Source organism: Beta vulgaris, chromosome 3 (genome assembly GCF_026745355.1).
Source record: "Beta vulgaris subsp. vulgaris cultivar EL10 chromosome 3, EL10.2, whole genome shotgun sequence".
In the NCBI taxonomy this organism is placed as follows: Eukaryota; Viridiplantae; Streptophyta; class Magnoliopsida; order Caryophyllales; family Amaranthaceae; genus Beta; species Beta vulgaris.
The window spans coordinates 10,650,760-10,663,629 of record NC_079204.1 but is presented as its reverse complement, the minus strand read 5'-3'; the positions used below and the strand labels follow the sequence as shown (position 1 = coordinate 10,663,629).

General features: G+C 29.6%; 1 protein-coding gene across 3 annotated transcripts; it reads left to right on the top strand.

Moving 5' to 3' along the window:
• Positions 1 to 2,288: 2,288 nt before the first annotated feature.
• Positions 2,289 to 12,335, top strand: LOC104906576 (transcription factor bHLH120). Of its 3 annotated transcripts, none has more exons than XR_008968704.1 (5): positions 2,289 to 3,016; positions 3,947 to 4,342; positions 4,774 to 4,880; positions 11,561 to 11,662; positions 11,863 to 12,335. XR_008968704.1 is itself a non-coding variant. In XM_010695345.4 (4 exons), the coding sequence occupies exons 1-3, from the start codon at positions 2,642 to 2,644 to the stop codon at positions 4,846 to 4,848; spliced, it is 846 nt and encodes a 281-aa protein (XP_010693647.1). In that variant the 5' UTR covers positions 2,289 to 2,641; the 3' UTR covers positions 4,849 to 4,880; positions 11,863 to 12,335. The 3 variants fall into 3 exon arrangements, 1 of the variants encoding a protein (XP_010693647.1); XR_002041303.3 differs by lacking the exon at positions 11,561 to 11,662 and adding an exon at positions 9,606 to 9,729; XM_010695345.4 differs by lacking the exon at positions 11,561 to 11,662.
• Positions 12,336 to 12,870: the final 535 nt, after the last annotated feature.

Below are 12,870 nucleotides of genomic sequence, written 5' to 3'. Positions count from 1 at the left end.
ATCTAAGTGGTAAGAATAATGTATGTATGTATGATACAACAAATCTATGAAAGGTAGGATCATGAAAGATATATCTTATGGACATTTTAAGGGGAAGCATCAATTTTGAACTATGACTCATGCATTCAGGGCCGTCTTAAAAAAATGAAGGCTATGTGCTAATAAATGCATTCAGGGAAGTATATAATGTCACAAACTTTGAGAGAAGAAAATCTGAAGCAGAGAGCTTCTGCTCATATTAATGATAAAAGTTTGGTTTATATAATAGAGATTCCGGAATATTAATCAACATTTAGATTTTAAAATATTATCAATATAATTATTAAAAGGAAGTTCAAGTTTTTATCATTTCTTTTGATTGTGTCAATCAAGTATATTGTAAAATTAATTTTTATCAGAGTTTTTCACACATACGTAAGAAGAGAAAATCATTGTTCTTAATTTAACATTTAATTGAAATTTCAATTTATTTCCATTGTTAATTTGTTCAATATATATGGCAAGTAGGATGGAGAAAATATTATTTATGTATGAAAAGTTAATTTCATTAAGGGTATATAAGACTTTTTGTAACAAGGACATCATCTTCCTCTCCACTTCACTTATATAATAGACATTTATAATCTTGTTTGTTTGCTTCTCATATTTCAAGCTTTAACATCCAAAATATGGTAAAAAAGTTTCTAATATCACAATTCTTAGGTGTAACAACCATAAACTACCCGTTCTTTTGTAAAAATAACTCAAATAACATGAAATAAATGACAAATGACTTGAGATTCATGTTATTATTTTTATAGTTTATGTCATACTTTTATGAAGTCTATGTCATTATGCATGTCACACTATAAATTATGATGTAACATGTTACACTCAAAACACATTCTTCTAATATTAACCTTTAAAAAGGAAAGAGAATATACCCCAAGAAAATGAAGGGACAAACTACATTGAGTAACACAAAAAGAATGGAAGGATAAGAGTTACCCTAACTCCTCTTCATAATAATATTGACTATATATATTATACTGATAAGAATTCATGATATCTATCTCTAAATAAAGGTAGATTAAGGCAAAATTGTCTCATAATTTGCATAGATTCTAAAATGATTGTATAACTAACACATACATATCATATTGGATCAAATGTAATTCTATTATGGGAAATCATGGTTGTTCAAATGTAATGTAAACTCAATTTCACATCCTACGTTATAATTGATCGAACTTCTACAAGAGCTTTGTAGATCAATTGTGGTACTCAATTAGAATTTGCTTAAATTCAAATGATTGAAGATAAAACTGATATTTTGTTGTGACACCGTACCTCACACAACCAAAAAAAGAAAAAAGTATTAGGGTGTAGATTAAACAAAAACATTTTAAAAAATATGTAAATTAAATAGGAACAAAGGTAGAAAACTTAATTAACATGTAAAAAAAGAGGCTACCTTTGTAGTCCATGAATCAAAAAAAAAAAAATTAGGATTTTGAGAAAATATAAGGAGGGAGAATTTTGAAGTTATGCCTAGTAATTACTAATTAATAGATGAGAGGAAAGGATTAAATTAGAATGAAAACAATTTTATTTTTTCACTAATACACTTTTTATTTTGATTAAGGTTTGTAATTTGTACATAATGAAAAAATAGTGAAGTGGGATCTTGTTAGATTCGTCTCGTGACGTACTTTCATAAAATGTAATTTTTATAATTTTTACTTTTATATAATTATAAACAATATTTGTGGTCAAAATAATGCATCGACATACGTAAAAGTAAATTTGTTGCATTTAATTTGAAACAGAAAAAATATTAACATGGTGATTCGGAGATGAGAGGAAAGGAAAGGATAAAACTAGAGATGAAAACTATATAGTATATATACACATTTCAGGCAGACATAGTCATTAATAAGTGCATCCTTTCTAGTGATTACTCAAAAATATATATGAACAATAACTATCACACATACAGACATATAATAAGTGCATCACTTATAGTAAGGACTTAATAATTAATATTGATGAAAGTACAATAACATCAAATTAATTTTTTTTTATTTGGTGCAAACAAATAAAAAAAAAATAGCAACAATAATATCTCTCAAGTGATCATACCAGATCTGTTAATAAATAGTATTAAAATGTAATTATTCAATTATTACTACAAATCATTAATTTAAATGAGAAATTAGTACCCAATTAAGAGAGTACCCTTGTTCATTAAGACAGCTCTTGGCCCACTGTCCATAAAGTTTGATGTATAAATGGATGAATTTGTTATTTAAAACAATACACCACTTTCTTCCTTTCTTTCTCTGTCTGACTGTCTTCCTCCTCCTCTTCTTCTTGTTCTTCACTTACTTTATGAAATTTATTAGTTTGGGCTTCCTACTCTCTCATCACCATTATTAACTCTTAATTATTAATCTTGATTAATTAATTCAAACCTAAAGTTTTGTCCTTTTTTATATTCTCTATACTTGCAAATTGAGATTTGCCAGGGATAATCTCCACTTCATCAAAGATCTCTTCAAATCATCAAACCCTAACCACCAAATCTTCTTCACTTTTCTACATCCATTGAACCAAATCTTTAATCTTCATCATAGAATAATTATCTATATTATTATTCTCCATGTTTCCATATCAAAGTTGTGAGTTATCTTTCCAATCTTCCAATAATTTGGAAAATAATAATACTAATACAAGCAATAATTATTATTTTCAGCATAAAGTTGACCAACATGCTCCAACTGCTCCTCCTACTACTGCTACTACTACAACTCACCTTGTTCATGAGCCTCACAATGCCCTTAATTCAAATCTTAAAACCCCAAAACCACGAAAACCGCGGTCAAAAAATTCTACCGTTGGTAAAGAAGGTGAGGTTAGTGGTAATGATATTGCTAAGAAGAAGGATATTCATCGAGAAGTTGAACGCCAAAGAAGGCAAGAAATGTCCACTCTTCACTCTTCCCTCCGTTCTCTCCTTCCCATGGAGTATATTAGGGTAAATTGTATTCCTTCTTTGAATCTCTTTCTCTCTTTTGTTTTAGGGAAGGAACAATTTTTTTTTATATATAAGTAAGAAGACATGAGGTCTAGACCTTGAGACCCATTACAAGCCAGACAACCTCCAACTTCCTCTTTAAATCCGAAGCAAATTGTTGTTTTGTTACGGAAGATGGAAAAGCTCACGAAGGCAACCCCAATTCTCTAGGGAAGGAACAAATGCAGTACGGAAAAAAATATCCTTCAAAAATGAGAAAATGAGGGGATTTGTAGTTAGGGGGTAATATAGAAATTTAGCTTTCTACTCTTGATTCAACAAATTCTTGGCTGAGATGGTCTGAAGTCTGAGTTACATACATTAAAAAAAAAATACATATGTACAGAAGTTGTCAAGTTTATATTAAAAGAAATGCTAATGTTAGACGACAGACGTTCTATTAGAAATTGAGTGTTTTCGCTGTTAGACTATTATGTTTCCTTCTGAAATACTCCCTCCGTCAGTCCGTCTCCATCGTAATATAGTTCTTACATTTTTGTTTTTTGTGTTCCAATATATTGTGTCTATTTTTTCTTATCTTTCATTTCCACATAAAACTTTTCAAAATACCACTACTTTTCTTTTAAAATATGTGTCTGATTTATTGTTTTACACCATCCCAAAAAACTTTTATTGATCTTTTATATTATTTTAGATGAAAAAGAAGAAAAAAACGAGTTTTAAGACAAAAATACCCAATAAACATTTACTTGAATATACATTTTTGTGAAATCCTGAAACTCTTTTTATTTTCCTTAATTTTTGTGAAAGATGAGAAGTGAGCACTATATTATAGGACGGAGACAGTAAATGAAAAGCTTCTCTCTGTCAATTGTGCAAATTATGGGTTTATCAATGCTGTATGTTGATGGTGATGTATTCAATTTTCAGGGGAAAAGATCGGTATCGGATCACGTAACAGAGGCTACAAGGTACATTAAAGACTTGGAGAACAATGTTAAGGAGCTAGGAGATAAAAGAGACAAGCTCAAAGAATCATTATCTTCTTTAGAAAACCAAGTAATTACTAAAGATATAGGATGCTCATCATCAAGTAGTATGACTTCTACTACTTCAAGAAGTAGTAATAGTAAAACAGGTGATTATAATGTAAGCATTCAAAAATTTTCAAGAACACTTCAGATTGAGATTGCTGCTGGTGTTGAGGAAGAAGGTCCATACCCTCTTTCAAGAGCACTCAAGGTGTTAGATAAAGAAGGTCTTGATGTTGTTAGTTGTGTTTCCTCTAAAGTTAATCAGAGATGGATTTATGTGATCTATTGTGAGGTAAAAAAAATTCTCTGTTGCCTTCTTTATTGAACCATGGACTAAAAACTTAGGTTGATCTAGTGGGTAGTTAATGTCCTTCAAGTTAGATTAAGCTAAGGAAAACACGGAAAATAACTAGTCTACTCACTGGGTAATATATGGTAAGTGATGATAGTGGAATCCAACTCACATGATTAATAACATTTTAATGATTCTATTAGTAGTGGGTAGATTACCCACCGGATAGATGTAGCAATGTCCGAAAAACACTAAACTACACTAATTTTTTTTAAAGACAAAATGTACATCACTACTACTGCCTTTGCTTATTGTTAGTAAAGACAATAAAGTTTAACAACCCTTATAATTTGTTTTTCCACATAATAATTAGATCATAGGTGCATAGCCCAACTCCACAGTTAATATTGTGTTGATGTTGCTGTTGTTAGGTTACTGATGCGACGTCGGTTGACTCAAGTCACTTGCAAGACAAATTGATGAGTGTAATTTCTTCATGCATGTGATTAATAAAGATTGACTGGCCTTTCATATGCAGGTTTGTTCTTCTATCATTCTCGAATAATAAGCTTGCTTTAGAAATGTAGTTACTTTAGCCAATTAACATATAACCAATTTGCTTAAACAAAAACAAATTATGTTAAATTCTAGGGATATAATACAAAGAAGCTGAGAAGATTTTCTTGGTACTTGGAGTTCTAGTGTATGATGAAAATTATGTACTTGAACGTTTTCTTAACATACCCATGGAGTTTTAGTAATATGCTATCGGACCATTGGGTATTTTGTACAGTTTTTACATGCAAGAACTTGTTTTGCGCTAATTAATAGTAAAGTATCATGAACATTCCATTACATTTTGTCATGATATGACTTTTGTCATTATACTTTCTCTGTTTTTTAAAGGATTTAAATGGACGTTTTTGACCTTATGTATGTGCTCTACATATGCGGTTTTCCATTTAAAGTAGAAAAACATGCATAACAAGGCTAATATCCGCATATTAGGCTTCTCATTATGGAACTTTTTAAACATAATTGTAAGTATAATACTATATTTAAAGCGAATTAGTCTCAATGTAAGAATTGGGATTAAAATCAAATCAGAAAAACAAAATATATTTTATTGCATGAAATTTTTTAAAGAGGTACTTGCATGGCATCTTGTTGTAAGAAAAAGCCACATCCACAAATAACATGTCCTCAATTGTTCCATATTGTATATGGCGCGATTGCTATTATGTTCACCACATAAATATGGTCTGATATCTAGGATGAAACTATGATTAGCTATCGTTAGAAAGAGGATGAGATGTCATTTTTGAGAAAGTCCAAAATTACATAAATTATTGATATTGATAGCATACTATATATCACTATCAATAATTAAAGACTAAGTAGCTTTATTTCACTTTTGAGTATGACCTCAAGTAGTCCCTCATAATAAATACAATTTAAACACATGGACGATTAGACGTAGGAGAAAGCTTTTGAGATATATCTAACAACGTGACTGGAGAGAGATGTGGGAGTACAAGCTCAAGTATAGTGCACATGTTGAGGATTTATTCCAAGATCCATTGGCAGTTAGACATACAGATAGAGTTTCTGCATACAGGGTTCGAACTCGAGACCTTTTTTAAGCGTCAGCAAACTGCTTACAACTTGAGCCAACTCTTATTGATTTCTTTTGGATGATGTATCATGCCTATGGTCTGTTTGTTTGTGCGCGCATTTTTGAACAAAAAGACCAAATTTTTGATAGAATATAAAGGCTGAACAATTGAACATGGGAAGCTAAGGTCCATGAAAATCCAAATATACAAACAACATATCTTATGATCTCTTAGTAATCAAATATATTTCGAAGAAATTGTTCTTTTTCTATTTACCCAATTAAAAGATATTATGAGAATGAATAGGCAGACTAGAATGCTTGTACTTACGATATAGAGTATTAGCTTTATATACACGTTAAGCACGTAAAGTCAAAGGATGAGTGATAACTGTTTTGCAGGTTGTTAGATTGGTTTTTTCCTTTTATATTTTAATTTTTAAGTTAATAGAGGTAAGTGTTGTAGTTTTTTTTCTAGTTAGGGGTATATTGGTCAAAAAGGATGGACACCAAAGTATATTCAAGGATTCTCATGTATACGATATAGAGTATAAACGTAACATACATTTACCTCTTTTTCACACTTAGTATTTCTATTGTCCCAAAAACATAGAAATAGAGAGACTCGGATAATGTATCGATGTGATAGAAAAGAGATAGAGAGAAACCAAACTTCATATAGAGTAAAGATGCAAGCTTGAATAGGGACTCATCCGTGGTAGGTGCAATTGGTATTTGGTACACCCCATTAGTACAATCCTCTAATATACTTGATTTATTTGAATCACAATCAAATCAACCAAAATGAAATGTCACCATAGATATATACCACAGTAACTAAACTGAGCTATCATCATAATTGTTGTCATTACCCGGAATTGCATCAATTATATTCATCACCAGGAATTGCAAAATCAGTCAGTCACTTAGAGAGTGTTTAGTAATGCTTCTTTAGGGGTTCCTAAAGTACAGAAAAATAAAGTAGATGCGCTTCAATAATTATAGGTTAGGTAAAAACTTTGCCTTGAGGTACATCTTAATTAAAGGACCCTCATCCAAGAAGTTTTTGGTGATTTTTTATTATTATTAATATATTCTCTCATTTTTTTTCCCTCAAGAGGTTTCTTGAGGAAAGAGAAAATAAAGGAGATGCTCTTCAAAGATTAACAAGGTTTCAAATTTTGGCTTGATCAGTTACTTCCTGGAGAGTTCACCTTGGTTAAAGTCATATTATTTTATATATACTTATTGATCATTTTTTTTTTTGGCTAATTAAGTAAGTAGATTGATTAAACAGAACATTTTACAACCAAAACTATCGTAAAGGAAGCAAATCAACTAGGTTGGACTCCCTTACCCTTTAGGATAGTGAGAATCAACAAGTTCAAACACTGCCATACAACCAATTACAAACGTTGATCTCTTCTTATTGATCATACTTTTTTACTCCTTTAGTCTTAAAGTGATCGACTAGGTCACACTCGAGGAATGCTCATTGTTTTAATTTTTGAGGAATATAATCTAGATTGAATTACTGAAAAAATGGTTATAAATTAAACAAAATCAAAATATTCAATGCAAACATATTTATTAATAATGGCAATGGAAGTTAGTAATAAGACCCTTATTATTCATAATTTTTTATTAATTTTTGATATACTTAGGAGTACCTCTAGGAGGAATACAGCACATTTAGGAGGGAACTTTAGAAGAGGTAAGTAAACTTTAATGGCTAAGTGGCTCTAGTGTTAGTATTTAGTATAGATAGAGTCAATATCTAGTGAGCAGGGGTTTCAGGTGAGAAATAAGAAAGAGTTAAGAGTAGTTACATCACTTGTTTTTGTAACACTTTAAGTCAAGAGTTGCGTCTCACTTCTCATGTGAATTAAGAAGATTTCACATGAACTTGATTTCCAATAAACAGTTTCCTAAATTGAAAATTTATCTGCATATTTTTTGAACTACATATGTATGTTATACTTTTCAAACTGCAAGTGTTTGTTATTGAAACAAATGAGATCCACATTTTGTTAACAAAAAATGCAAGTGAAAACAGTTGCACCTTTTTTATACCAAAAGCTACGCAATATAATCCTTCACGTTTTAAGAATCTTCTCATTTGTTCCTAAATCTTCTCAATTAGTACAAAGGTTTTGGATACTATTCTCAATGACTTTATCAACTTTTGTTATTGTTGAGGATAATGTAGTTATCATAGTTCATAGAGTAACATATATGATATCATTATGATAATAGAAATCTAGTTAGCAGACATGATTAAGTTAATAAGATAGGATTATTTTAGTTCCCCATTCAATAAGAATTGAAACATGTAAAATTTCATGCTATCTAACGTACAACTTATCATTAATATCTTCAATTATTTATAAGCAAAAGTTATAAAAATTTAATATTATATATATATATATATATATATATATATATATAATATATATATATATATATATATATATATAATATATATATAATATATATATAATATATATATATATATATATATAGAAGTAAGTTCATATGAGAATGCATATTTATATGAGAAATGAGAATGAATTTTACCTGCTATAACTCTAATGAAAAAGTGATGTAACTCCAAAAACAAAATATTTGAAAAAAAAATTAAAAGAAAAACATTTTTTTTTTTGAAATTCAAATTTTTTTGAGGGATATAACTCTAATGAATAAGTGTTGTAACTCTAAACCAATCGTGTGGTTGAGATTCATTCTCATTTCTCATGTAAGGAGCATTCTCATGTGATCTCGCCCCTATAATATATATATATATATTATAATATAATATATATATATATATATATAATATATATATAATATATATATATATAATATATATATATATAGAAGTGAGTTCATATGAGAATGCATACTTATATGAGAAATGAGAATGAATTTTACATGCTATAACTCTTATGAATAACTTATGTAACTCTAATGAAAAAGTGATGTAACTCCAAAAACAAAATATTCGAAGAAAAAAAAATTCAAAAAAAATAATTTTTTTTTTGAATTCAAAATTTTTTAGAGGGATATAACTCTAATGAATAAGTGTTGTAACTCTAAACCAATCGTGTGGTTGAGATTCATTCTCATTTCTCATGTAAGGAGCAATCTCATGTGATCTTGCCTCTATATATATATATATATATATATATATCGAGACTAATCTAACAAGATCTTACATAAATATGTTAATCCTTGTGTATAATAGTAAAGTCATGATAGATGGTGAAAGAAGAGGGAGTGATTGGAGTATAAAATGGAGGTGTTTGAATCCTCTAGAATTGTAAAATAACTTTACAAGGTAGAGTTTGAGCAATATCAACTATTGAATAAAAAGTCAATGGCTCATATATTCTCTTTTTAAAATCTCCCCAATTTTATGTCATCAAAATCCATCCCTAAATTTTTCCCTTCCACCAATACAAGCCATTAATTTTAAAATGTGTGGCTCAAATACAACTCTATTTTATAAAATCTCACTAAAACTTTAGAGAATTCATATTCAAAATTGGAAATACTAGATGACATAGGAAGATTTTACCATCCAAGCAAACTTCTCATAATCTGTGTGCTGGATGCCAATCAACAGCCAACTGATTTGTTAAGTTGTAGGAAATCAAGGATACATCAAGGGGACCATAGCAGCAATTATGTAAAGGCTATCAATCTGCTAAAAACAGCTATACTCCTACCATAAATTGCATGCATGCATGATCAAAGTTGGTTGGTGTGAGTGGTAAGTGCTCTCATCCTTTGAACAAATAGTCAGGGGTTCGATTCCTAATTCTTACGAATAGACTAACTAAAGTTGAGAGGGGTCTATCCATTAAGTTGACTTTAATACCTCGAGGAGATTGCCTCTACTATCGGTGGAGGATACTCCCTGGCTAACACCAACAAATTAAAATTGCATGCATGAGATACTTTGTTAATTACTCGGTTACTCCTATCGTATAACTCAGGCCATGGATGCTGTTTGATATAAGATTCCATGAATACTCCATCCATCCTATTTTATAGTTCCCATTTTTCATTTTGGATGTCCCAAAATGTTGTTCTCATTTCCTTTGTTTTTATTTTTTAACATCTTTTTTACTCTCTCTCTCCACTTTTTCACATTGGTTTTTGATACCCTCATTTAATGTTACTTCATTCTCAATGGTTGGGTATAAAAAAATATTTTTTTTACTTTCTCTCTTCTCTTTTTCACATGCTCACCCATGTTCTAATTCTTTTTCGAAATTTTATGACAACAATTCCAAAAAACACAATTCTTAATGCAAGTAGATAATAATAATGGTTTTCTTAATTCCCGTACTCAAAGTTAAACGGAAACTATAAAATGGGACGACGGAAATAGTATTAGGCAAGCACAAAATATGAGGGGGAAAAATTTACGAAAAGCAAGATAAGAAAATTTCCTTTTTCGGGTGATAGAATTTCTCAATCTAGAATGTAACCACTTTAATTGTCTAGAACATTTCTGATAGAATATAAAACTATATAGGACTTATTCTATGTATAGGAGACTACTTAATAGACTATTTCCGAACCACGTACCGGCTTAATTTTTTTTTTTTTTTTGAAATTGTTTCAATTATTTATTTTGTTCATTGTTATGCGCTTAGTGAAGATGCGACACCATGTAATTTTTCCTAGATTATACTCCCTCCAGTTCAAATTATATGACATGTAAATCAATTTTACGCATATTAAGAATTTAGTTAGTTTTAGTTAGATTTGCATAAGTAATAAGAGTTGACGTTAAATATTGTATTTTTTTAGGAGAACATTAAATATGGTATTGATAATAGAAAATAACCTATAATTTTATCTTGATAGTAAAAAGTTACATTTAATTTTATATTGATATATATAATGCCTTATATTTTAAAATAAAATTATTTAACTAAAACACTTTATAATTTGAAACGGAAAAAGTATATAAGAGTCGGTTACCCACAAAATTATGGATTACGAAGAAGTATTTTTTCCAACTTTCAAGATTTCCACTACTTTAATAATTTGTACGTGTTCGCCTGTTGGGACTTGGGAACCTATCTAGTAATAATTTTCCAACTCTTCTGACTCTTCACATTTATTGCTCGATATTATGTCCTAGCTGCATGCAATGTCGCTCTGCCAAGTTGCCAATATGTGTCGATGCGTTGAAAATGCTGTTATAATCTGGATCTTCTTTCTTTGCGAACTACCTTCCGTATAGATTTATACGTGAGTCAACAACCCATTACTAATAGAAATAGATAAATAGTAGAATCTAACTTCTCAATTTAAATAGTTTTTTAGTTTTTTATTTCTAATGGTTAACTATCCACCGGGTAAATATTGTTTAAATTTTTTTTTTTTTTGAGGGGAAACGCGAAACCGTTTTATTAAGCTAGATCCAAGTCCACCAAAGTTGTCACACTTTGGGGAAAAGAGTTCGTACAAACTATTTCAGAGTTAAAATTAACATCCCACCTTGCCACTAGATATTGTTTAATTTACACTACTTTGTAGTTTCATAATATTAACTTTTTATATTTTTTATCAATACGGAATTGAAGATATTAAAGATCAAAGTTACGTCTTGAAGACCGTATAAAAAAGAAACAAGCACTATATTACGGGACGGAGCTAGGGAGTATAACATAAACATATTGTGGGAGGTACTACCTTGCTTTTCATAATTTATCTTACATTTTAACAAAAAAAAAACAAACAAACAAACATAAACATACTCTGTTGTAGTCTATTAGACGGGTGAACAACAGATTTCATCATTTTATTGTTATGGTATGTTTGTTTAGTCTATTTCGCCTCAAATCATGCTGCATGCACCACATAATGTTATAACTTCCTATTTCAGGTATGCATGATATGGCTAATCTTCCTACTAAGCCTGCCTATAATAAGTTCACACATGATCAAGAAGGATCTTCTTTATCATAACGCATCACAGCAGATTTGAAAATTATTTATAGATCGGATAGAAGAACATATCTTTCATTTTATGAGTTATTTGGTAGGCGAAATAATTGTTTTTAGAGGCATTTGGATATTGATAATGATAGTAATAGTTATTTCATCGTCCGATATCATTTAGCAAGATAACGTTGAATCTTTTTTCACGTTCAATAAATGTAAGGTGAGAATTACAGATTCATTTGTGGTGCTCATATATTTGTAATAAACGATCATATCAGGTTGGATCTTTCAGGAATCATCATATCCTTGTAAATCATTTCAGAGTGGTTTAATCATCACATTCAAATCATATATATAGCCAGCCATGTTGTGGTCATGTCTCGTTGCTTTTTCGACAAAGGGACAAATTCTTAATTGTCATGTGTTTATTATTTTCGTTGGCACTTAGCATCTTGTGTCTTCTTGTACTTTCTCAAAACAATGGGGACACCTTTGGATTGTTAGTTTTGGATATGTAGGGTTCTATAAAGAAAATACTTTTTTCGTATCAATTTTTTTTTTCTTCATGTTTTTTTAATTTCAAAGTCACGGGTCATCAATTTTGATAATTGATTTTCCAAATCATATTTCTTTTTCTTTCAATATATTATTTTCAATATATCAATTATATATATTTCTTACTAAATGTAAAATTACACATAATGTGATCAAAAATATCTTTTGGAAAGAGAAATAAATCATAAATTACATTTAGTTGGAGACATATGATGCATTTTCTGTATAAAAATTCAATAAATGCACGTCTTTAATATATTAAGGTATTGCTATTTACCATCCGTATTTACTTAAAATTGTCTCTATTTTTATACTTATTATATTTATTTATTTTTACTTTTTAACCTCAAATAAAATTTTAGTTTTTTTAGCTTCAACCGCACCGTATTTTCGC